Source organism: Eleutherodactylus coqui, chromosome 12, assembly GCF_035609145.1.
Source record: "Eleutherodactylus coqui strain aEleCoq1 chromosome 12, aEleCoq1.hap1, whole genome shotgun sequence".
Lineage (NCBI taxonomy): Eukaryota > Metazoa > Chordata > Amphibia > Anura > Eleutherodactylidae > Eleutherodactylus > Eleutherodactylus coqui.
In genome coordinates, this window is record NC_089848.1 from 40,217,763 (window position 1) to 40,239,732 (window position 21,970).

The 21,970-nt window shown below is 42.8% G+C and overlaps 1 protein-coding gene across 4 annotated transcripts in view; it reads right to left on the minus strand.

Moving 5' to 3' along the window:
• The window catches only part of DNAJC13 (DnaJ heat shock protein family (Hsp40) member C13), a 134,958-nt gene that overhangs the window by 63,017 nt on the left and 49,971 nt on the right, over positions 1–21,970 (minus strand). For 2 of the 4 annotated variants that reach the window (XM_066585062.1, XM_066585064.1), the window contains exons 10-21: positions 20,262–20,428; positions 19,244–19,323; positions 16,252–16,421; positions 14,919–15,018; positions 11,270–11,377; positions 10,817–10,972; positions 10,258–10,314; positions 8,963–9,084; positions 7,289–7,364; positions 6,520–6,615; positions 4,032–4,175; positions 288–302 (exon numbers count right to left, since the gene is read on the minus strand). In XM_066585062.1, coding sequence (XP_066441159.1) covers positions 288–302; positions 4,032–4,175; positions 6,520–6,615; positions 7,289–7,364; positions 8,963–9,084; positions 10,258–10,314; positions 10,817–10,972; positions 11,270–11,377; positions 14,919–15,018; positions 16,252–16,421; positions 19,244–19,323; positions 20,262–20,428 — 1,291 coding nt within the window. The remainder of the gene's footprint in view (positions 1–287; positions 303–4,031; positions 4,176–6,519; positions 6,616–7,288; positions 7,365–8,962; positions 9,085–10,257; positions 10,315–10,816; positions 10,973–11,269; positions 11,378–14,918; positions 15,019–16,251; positions 16,422–19,243; positions 19,324–20,261; positions 20,429–21,970) is intronic. The other 2 variants (XM_066585063.1, XM_066585065.1) reach the window with 1 other exon arrangement.

Below are 21,970 nucleotides of genomic sequence, written 5' to 3' on the forward strand. Positions count from 1 at the left end.
AGCTTCAATATGGGCTAATTATATTTGGAAATAAAGAGACAAAGAGGCAGATAAGCTCAGGAACGTCTCCATGGACTCCCGGGTTGAAAAACATAAGAGACATTCCTTGGAAAAGGTCCATGCAGAACAGTCCATCAGACTGTGCTGGGAGGAGATCGGACCCGCCGACACCGCTGGAAACCTTCACCGCTTACAGTAGAGACACATTACATCTGCTCATATTTCCAATAGAGGACAATAAAGCGCCATAAAGACCAAGAGTACAAATACAGGGAAGACAAACTCACCATATTATTTCTGTCCTGATTATGAATGTAGGAAAAATAAAAACAAGGAGATAAGAGATTTAGAAAACACCCTAAACAGCCATGTATATTCTACATCACACAACAGTCCAGCTGGAGGGAAAGTTCATCTTTTAAGCATTTTCTGTCAGTGGCTCATGTACCGTATATACCGGCGTATAAGGCGACGGGGCGTATAAGACGACCCCCCAACTTTCACCTTATACGCCGGTAATACAGTGGAGAAAAAAAAAAATCATTACTCACCTCCCCCGGTGCTCTGTCGCGCTCCGGCAGGATGTCGCTCGCTCCTCGTCCCCGACGCAGCATTGCTTTCTGAATGCGGGGCTTGAAATCCCCGCCTCCAGAAAGCTAATACACATGCCGTCAGCCAGTTACAGCCATTCAATGACATCATTGAATGGCTGTGATTGGCTAAAACACACGTGACTTCAGCCAATCACACTATTCAATGACATCATTGAATGGGTGTGATTGCTAACACACGTGCGCCTTCAGCCAATCACAGCCATTCAATGCTGTCATTGAATGGTTGTAACTGGCTGACGGCGTGTGTATTAGCTTTCTGGAGGCGGGGATTTCAAGCCCCGCATTCAGAAAGCAATGCTGCGCCGGGGACGAGGAGCGAGCGACATCCTGCCGGAGCGCGACAGAACGCCGGGGGAGGTGAGTAATGATTTTTTTTTTTTTTTTTACACTTTTTTTTTTTGTATTACCGGCGTATAAGACGACCCCCGACTTCAGAGCAGATTTTTCGGGGTTCAAAAGTCGTTTTATACGCCGGTATATACGGTATGTAAAGCGGACTTAAAGTCATCTGAAGAGGCAGATCTTGAGAATTCTGGGCAAGTATTATTTGAAAAGGGGTATTCTGGTGATTCAAAGTGAAAGTGATGTGCTTCATAAGGAGAGAACATTTGAATGTGCATTATAAGGTTATATCTGGTTTACAAAGCTGCACAGAGCTCTATTCCCCCTTAGTTTTCTATTGGTATCCAACGGTTACGTCCTGTCGGCTCCACAGGTCAGGCATGCTCAGTGCCTTCACATTCTGTATGTAGAGTTGTGAATGCACTCTCATCAGTGACTGGTGATGTAGCATTGTGGGAGATGTAGTTTTTGCACTTCCTGGCAAATCATGTGGAAATCTGAAGCTGGCTGGAAAGCAGTGTTGGCAAAAAATAAAAATTAAAGAGGGAGGGAGTTTTCTTTCATGATTTAGATGTACTTTTGGAATAGCAATAAGTGGAAAAGTTAGGGAACTTTTGAAAATTTCGCCTAGTCACCAAAATACCCCTTTAATTGCAATAGCAGACTACTGTTAAAAAAACAAACTAATTTTTTACGTTTTGCTTTTTTTTTTTTTTTTTTTCAAAAGCGATCAACAACTAAAAGTAGATGTGTAGTATATGGCATGGGCGGCTGGTTACTCATGATCATGCCATACATTGTTACAGAAAAAATATATATGTAGACCATCTTCCTGATCGGCCAGTTCAGTCTAAATCTTTGATAGTTGGATCATCTGTGCAAATACTTTGATGCAGACTGGTCAGCCATATTCTGACAATCTCCAACTTCACAAGATGTAGTCAGTGTCCTTATCTTGCTATTTCTAACTGCAAAACTTCAATTCACTGCATGGGACTATAATATGTACGCTTGCTTTGTCTTCTAATCATCAGTGGTGTTACAAGGCAAAGACTCGCCATCACTACCAACTTCAGAAAAGTCTCTGTAATGTGTCAGATTATGCCAAAATGAGAACTTTCCCTTTAAATCTACTAAAAAGACTCAGGTAACAAAAAGGTCAGTACACAAAACAATACAAAAAGTGAGCGACTGAATGAGTTTATCAACAAAGGTCTCCTTGTAAAAAAAAAAAAAAAATTGTAGGAAGATTCCGTGCGGCAAATCTGCCTGTGGCTCCTAATCCCAGGATTAGCCAGCCATGCAGACGGGATTTAGCAAAAAAACTCGTCCACATGGGCGCGGCCAATCAGTTGAGGCAAAGTCGCAGCATGTCAATTCTCTTTCCGTTGCCGTCTCTCTGCTCTCTATGGGGAGAGAAAGCCGCAACGGAATGCCGGCGGCCGAACCACTTCAAAACCTGTGGCGAAAGGCCACAGGTTTTGAAGCTGTGGCTCTTCCACGGAAATCTGACGACTTTTCGGTGTGGCCAGGCCACGAGATTTCTGTTTCGTGGGCACCCAGCCTAAACAATGTACTAACTTCCGTCTCCGGGTCACTACGAACGCAGGGACACCACATGAGCAATTTTGTTTTTTTAATTTTTTTTTACAAAAAGCAAAAAGGAAGAAAGGTGGGGTTTTAACATTTATTTTACACCTTTTTAAAAAAAAATTTTTTGTCCCTTTAGGGGACTTACACAATACTTTTTTTTTCTTTTCTTTTACTCGGCTATGCTGAGGAATAGTAGGGTATTAGGCAGGCTATGACGCTTAGAGAGTCTGAGCGTCATAACCCAATTTAGCTGGCAGACGGAGGGAATATTCAAGCCTCTGGGTGCCATCGAGACTCAACAGGACCCCCTGATCACATTGCAGGGGGTCTGATGGTGACAGAGGGAGCACCCTCCCTCTGTCAGCCCTTTACATGCTGCGGTTGCACAAACTGCGGCATGTAAAGGGTTATACAGTGGAGATTGGAGGTTTTCTCCGTTCTCCGCTGTAAGAGCTGGTGCCCAGCTACCATCTGACAGTCGAACACCAGCTCTCCATGCCACGGGGACCATCGGCTGGCTTCTGACAAGCTGATTGTCTCCATGGCAACGTTTACACAGTGCAGGAGTTCAAAAAAGGAAACGGGAAGTTGCCGGCAGACTGGTTCTATCTTTCGACTTCATTTTTTAAAGTCCTGCACTGGTTTTCTGTGGGACTGTGCAGTCGGTGTTTGCGCAGAATACAATGCCACAGCTTATTGTGTTATGCACCGTCCCATAGTTAAACATGGCCCGTAAGTCCTCCGTGCTATATCACTATGGGCAGTGCAGCTAGTCCCGGAAAATTTCCAGGCACGCCACTCAAGGGGTTTAATGCATCGCATGGTTCTCACATGCCGTGCGATGCGCACTGAAATCAATAAGAAACATTTCCGATCCTCTATCGCCCGTGAAACTTGTGCGAAAAGATCAGAATTTCTGATGTGATCCAAGGAGTTTTAGCCTGAAAAAAAAAAAATTGCATCACATTCGCAGGTAAATTACGTGTTCACGAGTGCGATATATATTTCGAACAACGGAGGAAACCCTGACCTTAGGTCTCCTGCACACGGGCAAAAATTCTATGGCAGGATTTTCCGCAGAATTTCCGCCCGTGCCTGCTGCCATAGGATTGTATTAGATAAGGCAATCCTATGCAGACAGCCACGATTAGACCGCGTGAAACTCGCGTGGTAAACAAATCGCAGCAGGTCCTATTTCTGTGCGAGCCTTGTAGAGGCTCGCACAGAAACGTCACCGCTGACACGCCGGCTCTGCTCGTGTGCTGGCTGGGCGGCAGCCGGCACGTAGAAGAGCGGAGAAGACGCTGGGAGGAAGTGAGCTGCGGTGGTCACTGCAAGGGCACGGCTCGCATCCTGCTGTGAGAATTCTCGCAGCGGGATCCGACCCGGCCGTCTGCAGGACGACTTAGAAAATAAAACACTGCAATATCTAGGGAAAAAATGTGATAAATCAAAACATTCTCACTCGAACGGCATCCTTACCTCTTTCTGTGCGATCCCCATCCTGTCCCTCCAGTGCAACAAAACCAAGTCAACTTTCTCCTTTGCAAATTTTTCAACTTCCTTAGCAGCTTTCCCGGCTAGTCTTTGCCATTCTGGGATTTTGTTGTATTTGCCGTACTGATCCTGTTTAATAAGGAACGGTAACAGTAACTATATCAGATAAATGAGGCAATCCATGTAATAAGGCTGAAATAACTGCAGGAACTGGTTTTGCTTGTTTGCAGCTATTTATTAGGGACATTCCAGTGCGAAAAAAAAAAAAACCAATCTGGACCCACACACACACATTGTAAAACATATTACCCATATCCTAGTATATATCACTTAAAAGGGCTATGAAAAGATGTTAAATATACGGACTCATACATATAGGGGACACGTACAGAATGTTTCCTGCATAAGGCCGGCTGCACACGAACGGGCTGGATTCCAGATCCCGCACGGGAATCAGACCCTTGCCTGTCCGATGAGCCTGCGTACCTGTCATTTTCTGAGATGAAAGGACTGACTCGCCACTAATTCTCTCACTTCCCGATGTCGTAGAAACTTGAAATTTGGCACGAGCATTGATTATATCATAAATAGAAAAAGTTAATAGGTCCCAGCTTGATTATTCAATTCTAAGCGCAAAAGAATTAGCATCCAAATTTTACGTACGGAATCTAATTCTCTCACTTCCCGATGTCATAGAAACTTGAAATTTGGCACTGACATTGATTATGTCATAAATAGGAAAAGCTAATGGGTCCTAACTGAATTATTCAACTCTAGCGCAAAAGAACTAGCGTCCAAATTTTACGTACGTAATCTACTTCTCTCACTTCCCGATGTCATAGAAACTTGAGATTTGGCACAAGCATTGATTGTGTCATAAATAGGAAAAGTTAATGGGTCCCAACTCGATTATTCAATTCTAAGCGCAAAAGAATTAGCGTCCAAATTTTACGTACGGAATCTAATTTTCTCACGTCCCGATGCAACAAATAATTACACTAATTTTTACCGCACAAATGTGAAATTTGCCATGACCATTCTTTGCGTACTAAATATTGGAAATTTAAAGGGTTAAAACTTAATTATTCAATCCTATGCATATAAGTGACCCCCATGTAATGTAACTAATAACACACATCTGTACTGCACAAACTTGAAATATGGCATGACCATTCCTATGTTATGTAACTAATAACATATCTGTACCCCGCAATATATGAGACAGTTATCTTCTCAGCATTTAGAAATATGAGTACATACTGACAGGAATAAAACTGACTGTCCTATGTATTGAAAGGCTGTATAGTACAAAAGGAAGTGGACATGGACTACTGGGATGGAGTATGCCTTTAAGTATAACAAGGGGCTGCCACCTTCAGTCTGGGTAGGAAATGTGAACATAAAGGGGAGTTACCTTTCAGGGTAAAAATGAGGAGAATGTGTGAGAGGTGGACATTCTGTGGGGTGACATTTTCACATAGAAGAGAGATTTATCTCAGACTGTATCTGCCTATACACTGAGAGGAATCTATCTGATCTGTGTGTAATGAGCAGAGTGTGAGAGGTGGCACATTCTGCGGGGTGACATTTTCACATACAGTCTGAGATAAATCTCTCTCCTATCTGCCTCAACACTGAGAGGAATCTAACTGGCCTGTGTGTAATGAAAACATCTCTCTTCTATCTGCCTATGCACTGAAAATCATCAAGAAATACGATTTATGAGAGAGGGTTTTTTTCAAAAATATATAAAGCCTAGGAAAGTTCTTTTTGGCACACACGCTCCCTTTAGGCCTTTAACTTCAGGTAATAGGCAGGCGCTTTTGAGAAATTCATTGTCCAATCGTGATAATTTACAATAAAATTGTGAATCTTTAAAAAAATTTAATTTATTTCCAATTAAACCATTAAACCTATCTTATCTGAATTTATTTGTACTCCAAAGTAACCAGGACTTCATGCTTTTTTTGGGGGGGTTAATTTTGCCTCCTGAAAAAAAACATGCAATAAAAATTATCAGAATATATAGCAAAAAAAGCCCTGACCGAGCCGTCGACAGGAGAAAATATATATAAAAAGAGTTAGAGACTTTATTACAGCGATGCAAAAAAAAAAAAAAGAAGAAAAATTTGGACTGTATAGATTTTGGGTTTTTCCATTTCGGCACAATTTTGGTGCTATCTTGATCATACCAACCCACAGGGGAAAAAAACATGCGAGTTATGCTGCACTGTTAATGCTGTAATCATAGACACAATAATGACAGAAATGGTGTTTTTTTTTGTCGTTCAGAAAAAAATGTGATAAACGTTAGAGTACATTATATGTACCCGATACGGCCATGTGGATGGAAACACAAAAACTAGTATGGCTTTTGGGAAGCGGAGCTGATAATACCCCCCAAAAAATGTCATCTCGTTTAAACAAAATAGGCCGTGTCACTAGGGGGTTAAAGAAAGTTGCAAAAACTTACAGAAGCAATCTTCAGATTATCCCTGATGTGCATTCTGTCAATATCCTTCTCTGGAACGGGATCCTTACTATCCAGGTATGCCAGCAAACCCGGGGGCTGAGAAAGAACACAAACCGTTTAGCAGCAGAACACGAGGAGTTGGACATTAAGAAGAGGATCAGAGCATGACGATCGGGGCAGAGAAAAACTGCACTTGTTAACTTCATGTATTAGGGCCAAAATTAAATACCGGTTAATTGTATCCTGACAGTCAGCGCTCCAATTAATGTTAACCGTTTCAGACCTGTGCAGACTCCTCTTCAAGGGGAAGGGTCATGCTCAGCCGTCAACTTAAATATTGATGTCAAGAACAAGTAAAGAAATGCAGAATTCACAGTTCCTGCAATAATGTGTCAAACAAAAGAAAAAGTCTTTGAAAAGTTTACATTTCGATCTTTTATTGGGTTACTGAGCCAACTGGAATGATTTGATCTGTTGTGGCATGCCCACAATCCATAATTAAGATAAGAAGGATCCATAAAGATTTGTTGATATTTATGGTTTCCAGGCTGCTAAGGGTTAAAGATAGATTTAAAAAAATTTTAAAAAAAAAAGCTATAAAACAAAGATACTTTTTCCATATAGCGAATGTTAATTAAGATTAAATTAATGTTAAAGTAAAGAGGGGAATTTCAAATGGCTGTAAAACAGGACCGGTACAGAAAGAAAACTAAACTGGTTCCTTTTTATTGGTTTTCACACCAAAACATTCTTCTCATTGTTAACTTACCAAAATGCGTTTCAACAGATGTAAGGATGTGTTGTTATCCGCAGTCCAGAGGCCAACCAAGTGTCTACTCAGCTGTCTGGGGAAAAAGGGAAGATTACAGTCAAGCACATTTTATTCTCTTTGTTCTAAGAGAATTCCAGTACGAGGCAGTAATGGAGCAGCAGCGGGGCGCACCCTCCGCAGACCTCCAGCCGAGGCTCCGCAATTATGGCAAATGAAAGATAAAAGCTGCACTTGGTGTAAAATATCCTTTTATTAACATTTCAGTTCCACTACAGAACTTGTCTCAAGAAAGTTTCCTTCACCGCCCATTTACAAAACACATCATCAGTCTAGAGACGGAAATGTAGTTGGGATTTAAGGCCCATTTAGACCAAACTATTTTCACTCAAAATTCACTCAACGCCGTCTTTTGAGCGAGAATAGTGTCTAAAAGCGTAGCCATCGCGTACTGTTTGTGCACAATTCGCTCATCATTGTCTCTCAGCAAGCTGAAAGACAACAATGAGCCTCATCAAAACAGCACGCTGAGTTCTCAGTGGGATACTCCTGATAGCATTGTTTCAGCTGGTATCCCGCTCTAAGAACACAGCCGGAGTATGAAGACTGCTCTCCAGTTGTGTTCTGTATATCCCACTCGGAGCGCTCAGCTGTTTACCAGCTGAGTGCTCCGTGAACACAGCATGAGTATGCAGAAGACAGCGCTCCAGCTATGTTCTACATACCCAGCTCAGAGCGCTCAGCTGTATACCAGCTGAGCTCTCCAAGGAGACAACAGCTGTATGCAGAAGATAGCGGTCCAGTTTGTCTTCTGCATACAGCATACAGCGTTTACACACTTATGCAAAGTGAATGCTTAAAACGGTCACTCAAACTGCCGTTTGAGCAATCATCTTGCCGTGTAAATGCACACCGATTATCGCTCACACGATGTCTTTTGAGCGAATTTTAAATGATAATCGTTGTGTGTAAATGGGGCTTTAGTCATTGTAAATCAAACTGTAAACAATGTGGACTCTGCTCCAACCCATGTATATCAGCGCTGTCAGTGTGCGCCCGATCAGCCGGGGTCACAAGCGTCGGGACCCAGGCAATCAATCTCCGATGACCTATCCTGAGGCTATTCTCTGGAGGACCTGCTCACATAAGAGGGTTGTCCAAAGTGACCAGATTTACCCCATTTGTGTGCAACACTGGTGTTTTATGGTTATACCTTAGCTATGCTTGACACTAAAGGCCCATTTACACGCAAAGACAATCTTTCAAAAGATTGAAAGTTTTAGCGATCATTTTGCATAAAGTGTTAATAGACACTAATGTCCATTAACACTTCATCATCATGTGCATGTAAAAGGGCCCCCAGGAGCAATTTGCAGAACACAGCATGTGGGCTGGGCTCTGCACGCAGCAGCCTTGTTCTCGCATGGGCTGCCGGCAGAATAAAATGTAAATTTCCGGCATCCGCTGAGAACACTGCATGCGGTCTGCTGAGAGATACTTTATGAATCTGCAGCTGAAAATTGGATTTTAAGCTCACCTTAAAATCGTTCAGACGAAAAGTGCACAATGTGCGCATTTACACGCAACGATTAATGCTCATCTGCGATCGTTTGAACGAATTTTGAGCGATAATCGTTGTGTAAATGGGCCTTAAGTGAAAATAAACAAACTCACCTGTTTGTGAGCATTCTTTGATCAACACTTATTGTAAACATAGCAGTGTGCAAGTGTCGAGGTAAGGCACCTTCACTGAGAGCAAGTTCCTGCATTTTTGTTGCAATTTCTTTGTCCGCTTCCTAGAAAAGAAAAAAGTACATAATCACAGTAATCCCAGAGTGTACAAAAATTGTTTTTGCTTTAAAGCAATCCAGAACTTGCTTCAAATTTACCGAGCGTTGCCTTGATAAACCCAGTTTGATTTTACCCTAAATAAGTTCAGACACTTGCTTCTTTTTTGGCAACGGAAAATCTAGATGGGACCGCTTCTCAAAAGGTTCTGACACCGTTGTATGCAGAAAAGGACTTCAGGGAAAAGATCTCATGAGCTACAAGACAATCGTGCACGGAACTCTTATTCCCTCTTTTATTCCCATTAGTTTAGTAGAATTTAGCCAGGAAAGGTTTCCATTTGTTACATGGAAAATGTAGTATTATGTGTGGCAATTCAAATGAGTGGTGGTCTGTGCAATATACAGAGAGACCTAGTCTGGCATATAAAGGGAGTCTTAAGGCTCATTTACACGCACAATCTTTCAAACGATTGAAAGATTGACAGTTCTAGCAATCATTTTGCATAAAGTACTAATGGGCGCTAATGCTCATTAGCACTTTATTATCTTCATCTGCATGTAAGTGAGCCTCCAGCAGCTGTTTACAATTCCCAGCATGTGGTCTGGACTTTGCAATCAACTGCATTGTCTTCGCATGGATGCCGCGAGCTGTCAGCTGAATACAATGTAATCAGCGCTCTCGTGGAGAACACCGTGTGCGGTCCCTGCTAGCTCTCTCAGCTTTAAAAACTGGTTTAATATGCACTTAAAAATAATCATTCAGTGCGCAATGATTATCGCCCAAAAGCCATCGTTTGAACAAATTTTTAGCAATAATTGTTGCATGTAAATGGGGCTTTTATCTGTAGACTCTCAAAGGGTTGTCAAGAGGAGACGAGCTCCATAATTGAATATGGGCAAAACCCAAAATGTGGAGTTACGCCTAATCCTGAAGTAGCGTTGCATGACACTGAAATTCACTCTGTTTTAACTCCTTGTGTCCTGCAAGGCCTGAAAGGACACTGTATGCGGCACAACACAGTCTATCAGTTATGTCCACAGAACAACGCAAGGACTCAATAGGTTAGGCAATAATGTTTTTTTGCTACTTTACTATAAAAAATAAATTCTTAAATATTTAATTTGACGGATTAAAGCAATTTCAAATCAGTGGCACATTATACCAAGACTGATACTTACTTCTATGATGGCCTTCATCACTAAGCCAGCTCCCTTCACAATAGCCATGGAAGGGTGCTAAAGTAAAGATGGAAGAACAGATCAGCATTCAAAATCTAAAACAAAATTAGTAGGCCGCTACCCGGCACCACAACCCACTCCCTGGAGTGTAATCTACCACATGTTCTTTAGCATTAAGCATGTTTCCCAACGAAAGCTGGGCATGAATATCAGATAAAAGTTGCCCAAATTTGCCTCTGGCCGCGCATAATGTAGTGCATCAGTTTTGCCTGGAACCTTTTAACGTGTACCTCCACTTACTTCTGCCTCACCAGAACTCAGGCCCTCCGGCTGCATCTCACATTCTAGTCTCTGGTCGTCATCACAAAGGCAGACACAAGTAAAGGGGCACATTAACAAGAAAAAAAACAACAAAAAAAACAAACAAAACACAACAACAACTTTGTCCTCTCCTAATAACAGGTTATCTATTCCACAATATGTGCTTACGCCCCTTATCACAAGTTTAGAAGTTGGAGCTGTCAGATGCAAAAGTGACAAAACTATAAAATCTCAATACCTGAAAGAGTTTGAAAAGCGTTCTACCATTTGATGCGACCATCTCAAGTAGCATATCAAATTGCTGCCCTTCCGTTGTCTCGCTGTAGGGGGCGCAGAGAGCGAAAGTGAGGAAATCCAAGAGTGAGCTGATGACCAAAGCTCCAGTTCCATAATTCTAAATACACAAAAACAGTTATTTTAAGAAGAAAATCTATACACGCACCAAAAAAGGTTAGCCACAAATAGAAAGTTTGGAGAGCTGTGGTCACCCATGCACACCACCTTCCACTCACTTCAATGGCGCCGCTAATGATAGCAATGCGCTGAAACGCGACCCCATTCACTGACAACTGCGGCAATCTATGGTCAGTGAGGGTATTGTTCAATAAAAAGCCTGCCGGCAGTTTAACTAGTTCGTTATTAGTTCACACACTGGTTTGTAGGTTGGAGAGGTTCTTCGGTTCTTACTTACCACATGGGAGTTAAATTTTTCAAGCAAGTTTTCCAGAAACTTTTTGGAAGAGAGAAGGGATGCTTTGTTCAGTTGCTCCTGCCTTAAGTCATAGTCGTCATGCATTGGCTGGAGAATAAAAAGGGAATAAAAGAGTAAAATTAAACAAAAAAAACAACACAAAACAAAACCACATCATTGGACGGCATACAAGCAGAATATATAAAACAAGGAAAACATCCGTAAGTCGGCATTACCTGTGAAAGTCTACACTTAAAGTAATACTCTAGATATGGCCCACTATTGGTAAATGTCAAATCTCACATTTGTGTGCAAGTACGGTGTCTATTTTTTTAGTTTGCGTTTACACTGAGCAATGTATAAAAATAAATAAGTTGTCGGAACACAGAAACCATCAGCAAGCAGGATATATACTGCTGGTAGATCCTAGAGCGTTTTTTTTTTTTTTACTTACAGCTTTTTTTTCCCTTAATACATCAAGAATATTCAATAACAAACATCCAGACTTTTGTTACTATACGAGTACCTAATACTTCGCTATACATGCTGCTGTGTTGACCAGCGAGGGGTGGTAAGCCATTCAGACTCACATTTATGCTTAGGCACTGCAGTCAGAGTAGATTTGCTCCGTCATAATTATGTGTTGGGGGTGCTGGCAACTTTGTATTTAAAAAAAAAACAACAAACTCAGTATTAGAATAGCTGGATCGCTGGCTTCTCGCTCCGTGTAAACGCTCCCCACTCAATGCTTCACATGGAAGGTGATGTGCTGAGCAAGAAGTCAGCGATCCAGCGGCGAAGTCTGTCTAAACACTCTGCATGAGCGCTAATGACCTTAGCGGTGACTCTAGTGCTCGCGCAGTCGCCCCGTCACTGCCGCCCCGTGTAAAAGGGCCATTATAATAGGACAGCAGCTCGTGCGATCTATCTGTAAAAGGTCTTAACTAGAGATGAGCGAGCGTACTCGGATAAGCACTACTCGCTCGAGTAATTGGCTTTATCCGAGTATCGCTGTGCTCGTCCCTGAAGATTCGGGTGTCGGCACGGAGCGGGGAGCTGCAGGGGAGAGCGGGGAGGAACGGAGGTAAGATCTTTCTCTCCTTCTCTCCCGCCCGCTCTCCCCTGCGACTCACCTGTCAGCCGCAGCAGCACCCGAATCTTTAGACCCGAGCACAGCGATACTCGGATAAAGCAAATTACTCGAGCGAGTAGTGCTTATCCGAGTACGCTCGCTCATCTCTAGTCTTAACTTACTGGTTGAACACACAGTTACTAGTAACCAAACATGCCGCACGCTAATCTCCACTAGTTGGCGCTGCAGAATGACAATTCAGCAAAACATGATCTACTTCTCACATACTTTTACGACTGGCAACATTTTTCACAGGAATCAGACAAAAGATAGTTGTTTCCTGGTAAAGCATCACTAAGGCCGTCAGCTGCGCTCCATCACATGATAAACACATCCGAGCGGCAGGAACACATCCAGCATTATTACAAGTTTCCTCTTGCAGTCTCTTTTTATAGACTACATCGCTTCCAGTTTTAACCAGGAACTATGGGGAAAATGTACTAAACCAGGCATTAGCTACACTAGGTAATTAGCATTCCCCCGGGGCACTGAATGCATGGACAGGCGCAGGCAGCTTCTTCATGTTTTGAGCCCATCCCGGGAGTTCCGTGCGCCTTCTCAAAAATGTGCGCCAGGTCAGACCTGGCCTACGCAGCTGGTTTAAAATATTGTAGTTTCTTGCGCAAATTCTACATAAATCTGTTTGTCCAGGGTCGCCATGTCCCCTCCTCACAAGTCCCACCCACTGTTTATGAAAGTGACAAGGCTAGAACAAAATGCCAGAAAGTCGTAAATTTTTGTGCAAATATCCACAAAATTAGCCATTTTTTAATGCCAGAAACTGGTGTAAAAACTTCATAAATAGGATTTTTATTACAGGTCATAGTAGCGCAGCATGCCAGACTATACTGAAGCATAGAATCCCCACAGAAACAAGAGGGAAACATAGGACCCACTTTCTCAGAATCAGACCCCCACCAATGAGCCATTTAGCTCTATCCTGTGATAGGGGAGGGGATGACCCTTAAATCTGGTACAATCCCTTTAACAGTAGCTTTTGTAAAGTAAAAGCCATTGTAAGACCCCATCTACACCGACAGATGATCGCTCAAAACGATAGCTACTACAGACTATGCAAAGATGATCGCTCAAAACGATAGCTACTACAGACTATGCAAAGATGATCGCTCAAAACTGTCACTCAAACCAAGTTGCTACTTAAGAGCTATGCAGGTAGAGCGGGACACCACCGCTATCACTCGGCGAACATCTGTATTGTTCTCCGCGCTTACAGCCGGCATCCCGCTTCAAACTAACAGCAGGACATGAGCTAAAAAAAAGAATTAAATAAAATAATAATTATCAGTGCTGCTGACTGATAACAGCCTGCACCGCTGATAAGAGTTCATCGCTCAATTCTAGAAAACTAGAATTGAGCGAGGAATGAATCGTGCACGAAAACTGCACGATGTCCGTGTATTTAGATGTAATGGTTATCGCTCAAAAGACGGCTGAGTGAATTCTGAGTGAGAATCGTTGAGTCTAAATGGACCATAAGGCAGCTGAAAGGGTAAATTAACTCCGGCACAGAACGTTATCTTATCACCTTACAAAGTCAAGTCACCTTTGGACTCAGTTTGCCTCATTTAAGCTGAGCAGAGCTACTGTAAAACATGATCTGAATCAAGCCTAAAGCCAGCTTCGAGATCGAGCCTATTGAAATCAATTGTTTCTATTCCGTGCGTGTTGCGCATGCAAATACGTCCGTGTGAAGGAGCACTATATCTCCTGCTATGTGCATATAGAGAGGGTCGTTAAATCACCATCACAGTGCAGGCTGTTCATTATGGACTGGTTTTCCCAGCTGGGAAAAAAAAAAAAAAAAAAAGAAGTCATACCAGAACTTTTCCTAAAAAATTACAGACTAATCCGCTAAACTCCACTTGCTCTACAAACTTTAGAGAAATAACCATTGCCACTAATTTTGTATTAACTGGAATCAATAAAAATAGCAGCCATCAACACGTATGCACAAATACAGACGGACGTCAGTCTGCAGTGTCTTCAAGTGCACCAAAATGGAGCATGCTGCGATTTGTTTTCCGGATCAAAAGGTCCGCAAATCAAAATCTGCATGCTTTAATCTATTTGCGGACGCTCATGCATATCTATGGGCGGCTTGATTTGCCGATCTCCCGCAAATCAAATTTGCCTATGGGCATGGGCCTAAAAGCCTAGCACTGATTGGCCGAGGCTCGGCCAATCAGCGTGATTCTTGATTCATGGAGCATCAGCATACGGTTCAAGGACCACAGAGGAAGAGGCAGTGACTGGCGAGGGAGGAAAGAGAAAATTCTAGGAGTCTGTTATGACCATTACAGAACTGCTATACATGCAACTGTCTTATGTTTAAACAACAAAAAAAAAAAGTCAGTATTTTCAGCAAAAAAAAAAAAAAGTTAGATGGAGAATAAAAAATAAAAAAATAAAATGAAGAATGAAAAACTGAGATTTTAAGTTGTAGGTCAACTTGTCCAGCCCTATTTCTCACTATAAACTAGTTAGTTTAATACTTACACACATAAGAGCACATAGCATATCAATAGCAGCATGGGTCACACCATCATTATTCCTCTTTAGAGCCTTCACCACTTTTACTCCCAAACGTTCTCGAAACCTTCAAATAAAAAAAAACAAAAAAACAAAAACAAGAATTATTGACCGGAGTCACCAACACAGAAAAATGTAAAGTATTAGAACATATCTAGAGTTTCAGAAAAAGCTGCCGCATGTGTAGAGGAGATACAACATTTATGGCCATTATAGGACTTGTAGCCTTCATTTTCCACCAGTTTTCCCTGTAGGCTGTACATCTAATTTTCATCATTTCCAGTACTAGTGGGTGGAGACTAGCTGTTAAGAGGCCTTCTTCACTGCATATGGAGAAAACAGATTCTGCTTCCTAACTCTGTAGCAACATACACAGAAATAACAGCTTCAAGCAGCATTGAGCAGTGTAGATGTGATTTCAGTGGCTGTAACAGTTAATAAACTTACTATTAACTGCAGCCACATCTGTGCGAGTGCTTACTTGTTTCACCCCTCCCCTCCCTTTTGGCTAATAGGAGTCTCCCATCTAATTTGCTGTTCACTGTCTTATCAAGTGAAGTCTATCTCAAGTAACAGAGATAAGATAACAGGAAGTAGAGGAGGGTAATGACACATGCTGCCCATAGGCATATATTTATATTCCACAACACTTCTGCTCGATTGAACCGAAACAACCAATTACTGTGAATCAGCCAACCCAAACAACCAATCAGGTTGTGAATCGAGCAGAAGTGTTGTAGAATAGAGATATATGCTGCCCATAGAGGTCTATGTAGAGAAAACAGAGGAGCTGTTGGAGTGAGAGAGACTCATGGGTGATTGCTGCTAGCAGTATATGATTTACTGTGTTACAGCTACTGAACTCACATCTACACTGCTCAGTACTACTGTATAAGGTGGTTTTAGGATAATGTTATGTCTCTGTATGTGCTACAATGCATAACAAGGCAGATTTATCTTGAAAAACATTATTTAAAACTGAAAGAGAACCCAAGATTATATAATAAATGTATTTACTGGTGTCTTTTTGGTTCCAGATGGAAATTCCTTTATAAGTAACTTGATACAACTATACCCACATTATATAATACAGCCATGCGACTGCTCTGTGCATGACTCCTCAATTGCCATTCCCTCAGTATTGTCCAGTAAGGAGAATTCTGAGGAGGAGGAGATGGCTAATGTTTTGTGAAGGAGTATAAAATATTAATAAGTGTAAGAGTCCAAGAAGCACATCAGAAGGCCTGCGGCAGCTCGAACAGCAGCAGACGGCAGATTTACATGGCGATACGCCGCTTACTTTGGTAGTTGAGTAAAGGCCAGGAACCCGGCTTTTGAAGCCACTAATCGCCTGACTGCCTGGAATTGGCTTTCCAGCTCTGCATTAACCGCGGTCTGGTCTCCTTCTTGGGAGAGCAAGGATGTTATGGCATTATTAATTAACTTCTCCTTGTTTTCAGAGAACAGGCCCTGTACGGGAATACAGAACAAGAACACGTCAGCCAAATGCAAATGAAGCCGTTACAATTTTGCTACTACTAAGCAAACTGCAGGCGATGAATGAACCATACTGCTTTCTATTACAGCACCTGTCATGAGCCTTTAACAAGGGCCCGCCTCATATGAATACCCAGAAACTACTAACAGGTGCTGCTACAAGCCCCACTTCACACGCTAGATTCCGGAGTGCGGCGCACGGTGCCAGGCACCAGCTGAAGATACAGTTTGAAGAAATATTAAAGGCAGCTGCTATAAAACCTCCTTCTCTGTTGGATTTGAGGCACAGTATCGAGAGTCGTATATTCGGGGCTCCTAGGATAGACGTCACTTGTTGGACTTTTCATGCAGCTTGCGGAGCAAATCCTGTTGAAGAATTCAGCTCCCCCTGTGGTCAATAAACTACTTTATTTGACTACTTTAAATTGTTTTCCCAGCTTTTTGATGAGCCTTGAACCAGCACTGCTTTGATCGCTCTGATAATAAGCGGTCAATATTAATGGGGGAACTAACTTTTTAGCCAACATCTTCTCATTGACTGGCTTGTGTTAGTCTTCACACACACTGGTGGACTTGCATTGCGGAATCCGGAGTGGGAGTCAGTCTCTGGATTCCGCAGCGAACACCACTCATAGCAGGCTATGCAAAAGTGATTCTTCACGTACACAGGCGGAAGAAGAAAAAAAAAAAAAGAAAAAAAAAAGGTCGCAGCACGCAGACGGTCCCACTGAAGTCAATAGAAGCTGTCGGATTCACAGCTCTTCCGCAATTGACAATGCCGAAAGGTCGCGGATTCTGGGAAAAGCAGGAGTTTAAAAAGGAAAAAAAAAAATCTGTACTGCGCCTGTATGACGGCGAGCTGTGTGGACCACTCGCAGTACAGAAAAGATAAGCAGGTACGCACGGACGCAGCTGCTGCCAGGGACAGATTCTGCATGCTGAATCCGACCCGCCCGCGTGCATGAGGTCTTCGTCTCATCATTTCTATAATATACTTGCATTAAACATATTGTTGCTTTACCACTGTAAATTACACTTGAAGCAGCTGCCACTAGGGGTCTCCCTTCCAGCTTATCTGCAATCCATTTTGTCATTGGGTACAGAACTTGTATAGTAACAAAGACAGGGACGTTTCCATAGCAACAGGATGAGGAGCCATCTTCATTAGGTAGCTCCCCTGCACTTACAGGTTGCAGACACTGATTATCTCCACAGTCTCTGCATCTCCTGCTGTTACAGTGTGGGAGTGCGTCTGTATGTGTGCACATTACACATTATAATGCATTTACTATTTCGACAGGATGTCTCTAGAAGTCTGATTGTCCGGCAAAGCAGAGGGGCGAGCATTCAGTTACTACCTCCCTGCTGATTGTGCCTGCATGGGAATTACGGGCAAGGAAGTCAGGACATGAACTACTGGCAGACTGCTAGGCTTGCTGCACATCTTCTCCCTGAAAGTGAATTGCAAACAGCAACGCAGGAGAAAAGTGGGGAGGACCACCTGAAAATCAGAACGTCCAGACATAAAACAGGGTGCAAACAGCAGCAAATGAGGTAATAAGAACCTTGTGTATTTTGGAAAACTTGTTGAAAACTCAGGTATGCTTTAAAGGAACATATTTAGAAAATTTATGTATGATCTATAAATTTCATAAAGCTAAAAGCATAAAAAAAAAATAAATAAATAAAGAAAAAAAAAAAGCTTTATGACTTAAAGGGAGTTGACCAAAAGTGTAATAAATGAAATTAGTTGTGTAAAAAGGTTATAAAATAACTAACCAGCCAATGCTCTCCTGTCAAATCAAGCACCAATGCTCCGATGGTCTCTGCTGATCTTTGCTTACTTTTCCTATAGGGATGACATGCCGTACATATATCCTGACTGCTGCAGCCAATCGCTGGCCTTCGCAGTCACATGGGCTACATGATAGAATCACTGGTAAGGCCAGTGATCAGCTGCAGCAATAGGCTATGTACGGCATATGATCGCTGACGGAAGAACAAACAAGGACAGGCAGGGACCATCAGTGCTGGATTTGACAGGTGAGTAACGATTGGTTATTTTGTAAATGTTCCCTGCAGGTATTTTCACTTATATTTGTGGAGAGGCTCCTTTAAAAAAGGGCTTGTCCGATTACCTGAAATGTAAAAAAAATAAATAAAAAATATATATATCCCCCTCACTGTTTCTGGGCAAAATGCAGCTCCATTCCTTTAAGTAGTGCTAACCCCTTTAAGAACAGGATTAATCTGGAGTGCTTAAAAGTTTGCAAATGACACTAACAATTTTTCAAATGATTTCCATAATGGCCACCCAGTACTTCCTATGAATAATGCAGCATTGGCCAGGCTTTATTATGCATTAGGAGATTTCTTCATGGAGGCTTCTGCCTCACTATCGGCAGTGTATTTAGCATGCAGCATTCACTTTTATAGTAACCGTTGTAGGGTATCCATGTTCCAGCTTCCTGCACCCAACCCATCAGCTGAGTGAAGGGGCTGTGCCGCATCTCCTTTATTAAGGCACAACGCCATACATACAATTGTGGCTGTGCCTGGTACTGCAGCTTAGTCTCATAGACTTGAATGTGTTTTGTCTGTGTGACTAATGTAAGGCTGAGAGCGGAGTGCCAAGGGTTGCACATTCGCCAAGCAAACATTGAAGGACTTGGAGTACTCGCCATCAATACTATAGACTAACAATCCTATCTCAAGGTGAAACCACGTGGGTCTCCACATACGTAACATACAGAAAGTGATATAACCAACCATATGGCATAATATAATATACTTACATCTTGTGTTACTGCATGTAGAACTCCACTATAAGAGATGTTAGAATTGAACCTAAAGACTGCATCTGCAAACACTCCATCTGTAAAAAAGTAATATAAAATGTTTAGTTATAAACACAAATATTTAACCCCTTCCGACTGCCCATACCTCTAGATGGCGGCAGTTAATGGGCTTTATTCCAATACATTCCGCTTTCACAGCAGCTGCTTTCAGAAGCCTGGCACAGGTCTCCTGTGCCATGGGGAGTGGTGCTAAGCTGTTGGACAACAGCCTGGCACCTGCTCAAACAGCGGGGACCACAGAAAACTCCAATCCCTGCAGTTTACCCCTTTACATGCCACCGTGGCATGTAGAAGGCTGACAGAGGGAGGGTGCTCCTTCTGTCACCCATTGGACCCCCACAATGGGTTGGCTGGATCCTGATGGATTGCTATGGCATCTGGAGTTTTGAATACGGTCTTTAATGTCAGCAGTTTCTTCTTTACTGACAGCATGTAGAATTACAGATGCAAAAGCTGCATCCCCCTCCTATCCCTCCTCTCTGCCTTCGGGCCCTTTTACATGGAATTATTTTAGTCCAGAAAAATCATTGGATTGTGCAAAACTAATAACCGTTCAGTGTGATCATGGCCAACGATCGAATGACGAACGATAATGCGATCCATGTTTGTTAGTCGTTCATTGTGTGTAAAAAGTGGGTCAGTCAGTCCCCGGCACATTCCCTGAAAGACCATGGATCAAGTGAAAGAGCGAATTACAATAAAACCTAAATGATTATCTGTATGTCTAAACTGATGGCATTTGGAACCCACTGTGTGAAAGGACCCTCACACCACATAGAAGGGGAGGAAGACTCCACTTTCTTTTAAGACACATTGTAAGATGCTATGCATTCATCGGTTATGCTAAAAACCACAATATACACATAAACCACAAACCCTCTAAAACACTTACGACTCTTATGTGATAAATACATTATAAGAGGTATTTCTCCCTTCGGTATGAATTATGTCTTACTTGGAGGAGTAGTAAGAAATCTTAAGTGAAGACTTTCCACCTCTTCGTCCACAGGTACACTCAGAAGACCCCACCGTTGGCCTCTTTGCGTTGGAGTCATTTTGACACAGACATCTCTATTGCCAGAAGCTCTGACCCCATCTAAAAGGCTCGCCAGCAAGGAATCTCTGAGAATGAAGACCTTCACAATGAAATCCAGACCTTATTTCTTCTGTTGTATTTTATTGTGCATTATTAACCTCCATAACCATTAGGAATAATCATTAACGTCAGCTAATAAATAGGCTTCTGGTTAGCATAAACTAACATCTAACACTAAGGCCTCATGTCCACGGGGAAAATCAGATCCGCTGCAGATTCTCAATGTAGAATCTGCAGCGGGTCCCTCCTGCCCCGCGGACATGAGCGCCGAAAATAGCAATTTAAAAGCATTTACCTATCCGTAGCAGGCGGGGACGCTCTGCTCTTCCTCACGGCCGGATCTTCATTTTCGGCCGGCAGATGAATTCCTGACGCCGGCGGCACGTCGTCGACGTGCCGTGCGCATGCGTCGGGCACATCCGCCGAGCCGAAGCAAGGGAGATGCGGCCGTGAGGAAGAGCAGAGCTTCCCGGCCCGCTGCGGGTGAGTAAATGCTTTAAATTCCTATTTTAGGTCTCCCGCGGATCCGGACGGCTTCCATAGGCTTCAATAGAAGCCCGCGGGAGCCGTCCCCGCGGGAGACCCGCATGAAAATGGAGCATGGTCCAGATTTTTTCATGCTCCATTTTTTTTTAAATCACTTTTATTGACGATCCGCGGGTATTTATGTACCCGCGGGTGGTCAATGCATCCCTATGGGGTGCGGATCCGCGTGCAGGTAATCCGCTGCGGATCCTAAATCATATTTTCCCCGTGGACATGAGCCCTAACATCAATCCATCACCCAGCCCGGGCTCTCCGCTCGGCAAACGAAACTAGACTGCACACCCCTCTAATTCGAACTTCTCACTCTCGCCTCCAACAAGACTTCTCCAGAGCAGCACCACCGGTCCTCTGGAACGCACTACCAAAGGATACCCGGGCAATCCAGGACTCGCAGAAATTCAGGCGTGCTTTAAAAATGCACCTCTTCAGGGAGGCATAACATATCTCCTAAACCAAACCCCTCTGTACTCCGCCTGATAACATGCTCCCTGACCTACTGACTGCAATCCCTGCTAGCTGTCATAAACAGCTCCTGCAGCCATACCGATTCTGACCATACGGCCAAATATCTGACCATTGTCTATGTGTATAGAAGCCCTCACTCTCCACCCCGCCATACTGTGCACATCTCCAGCCCCTTTACCTTCTGTATCACCCAACTATTCGTAGTATGTAAGCTTGTTGGAGCAGGACCCTCACCCCTATTGTTTCCATCAACTGATTACTATGTAACCGTGGTTCTGTAATGTTTGTACTTTTGTCTTTCTGTATTCCCCCGTCTATGTAAGCGCTGCGGAATATGTTGGCGCTATACAAATAAAGATTATTATCCTCTCCGTAAGAGATTAATACACGGAGGTCCTACTTCTAGGCAACATCGCAAATGGGGACTACGATGGATAGATACCAAAAGATGTAGGACAGAGCAATGATTGAAAAATGTGGGCATTGAAGGTCTGAAATTCTAAGGAGGTACAGATACACAGTGGATACATCGTTTCCTTTTCTAAAGAAACACAAGC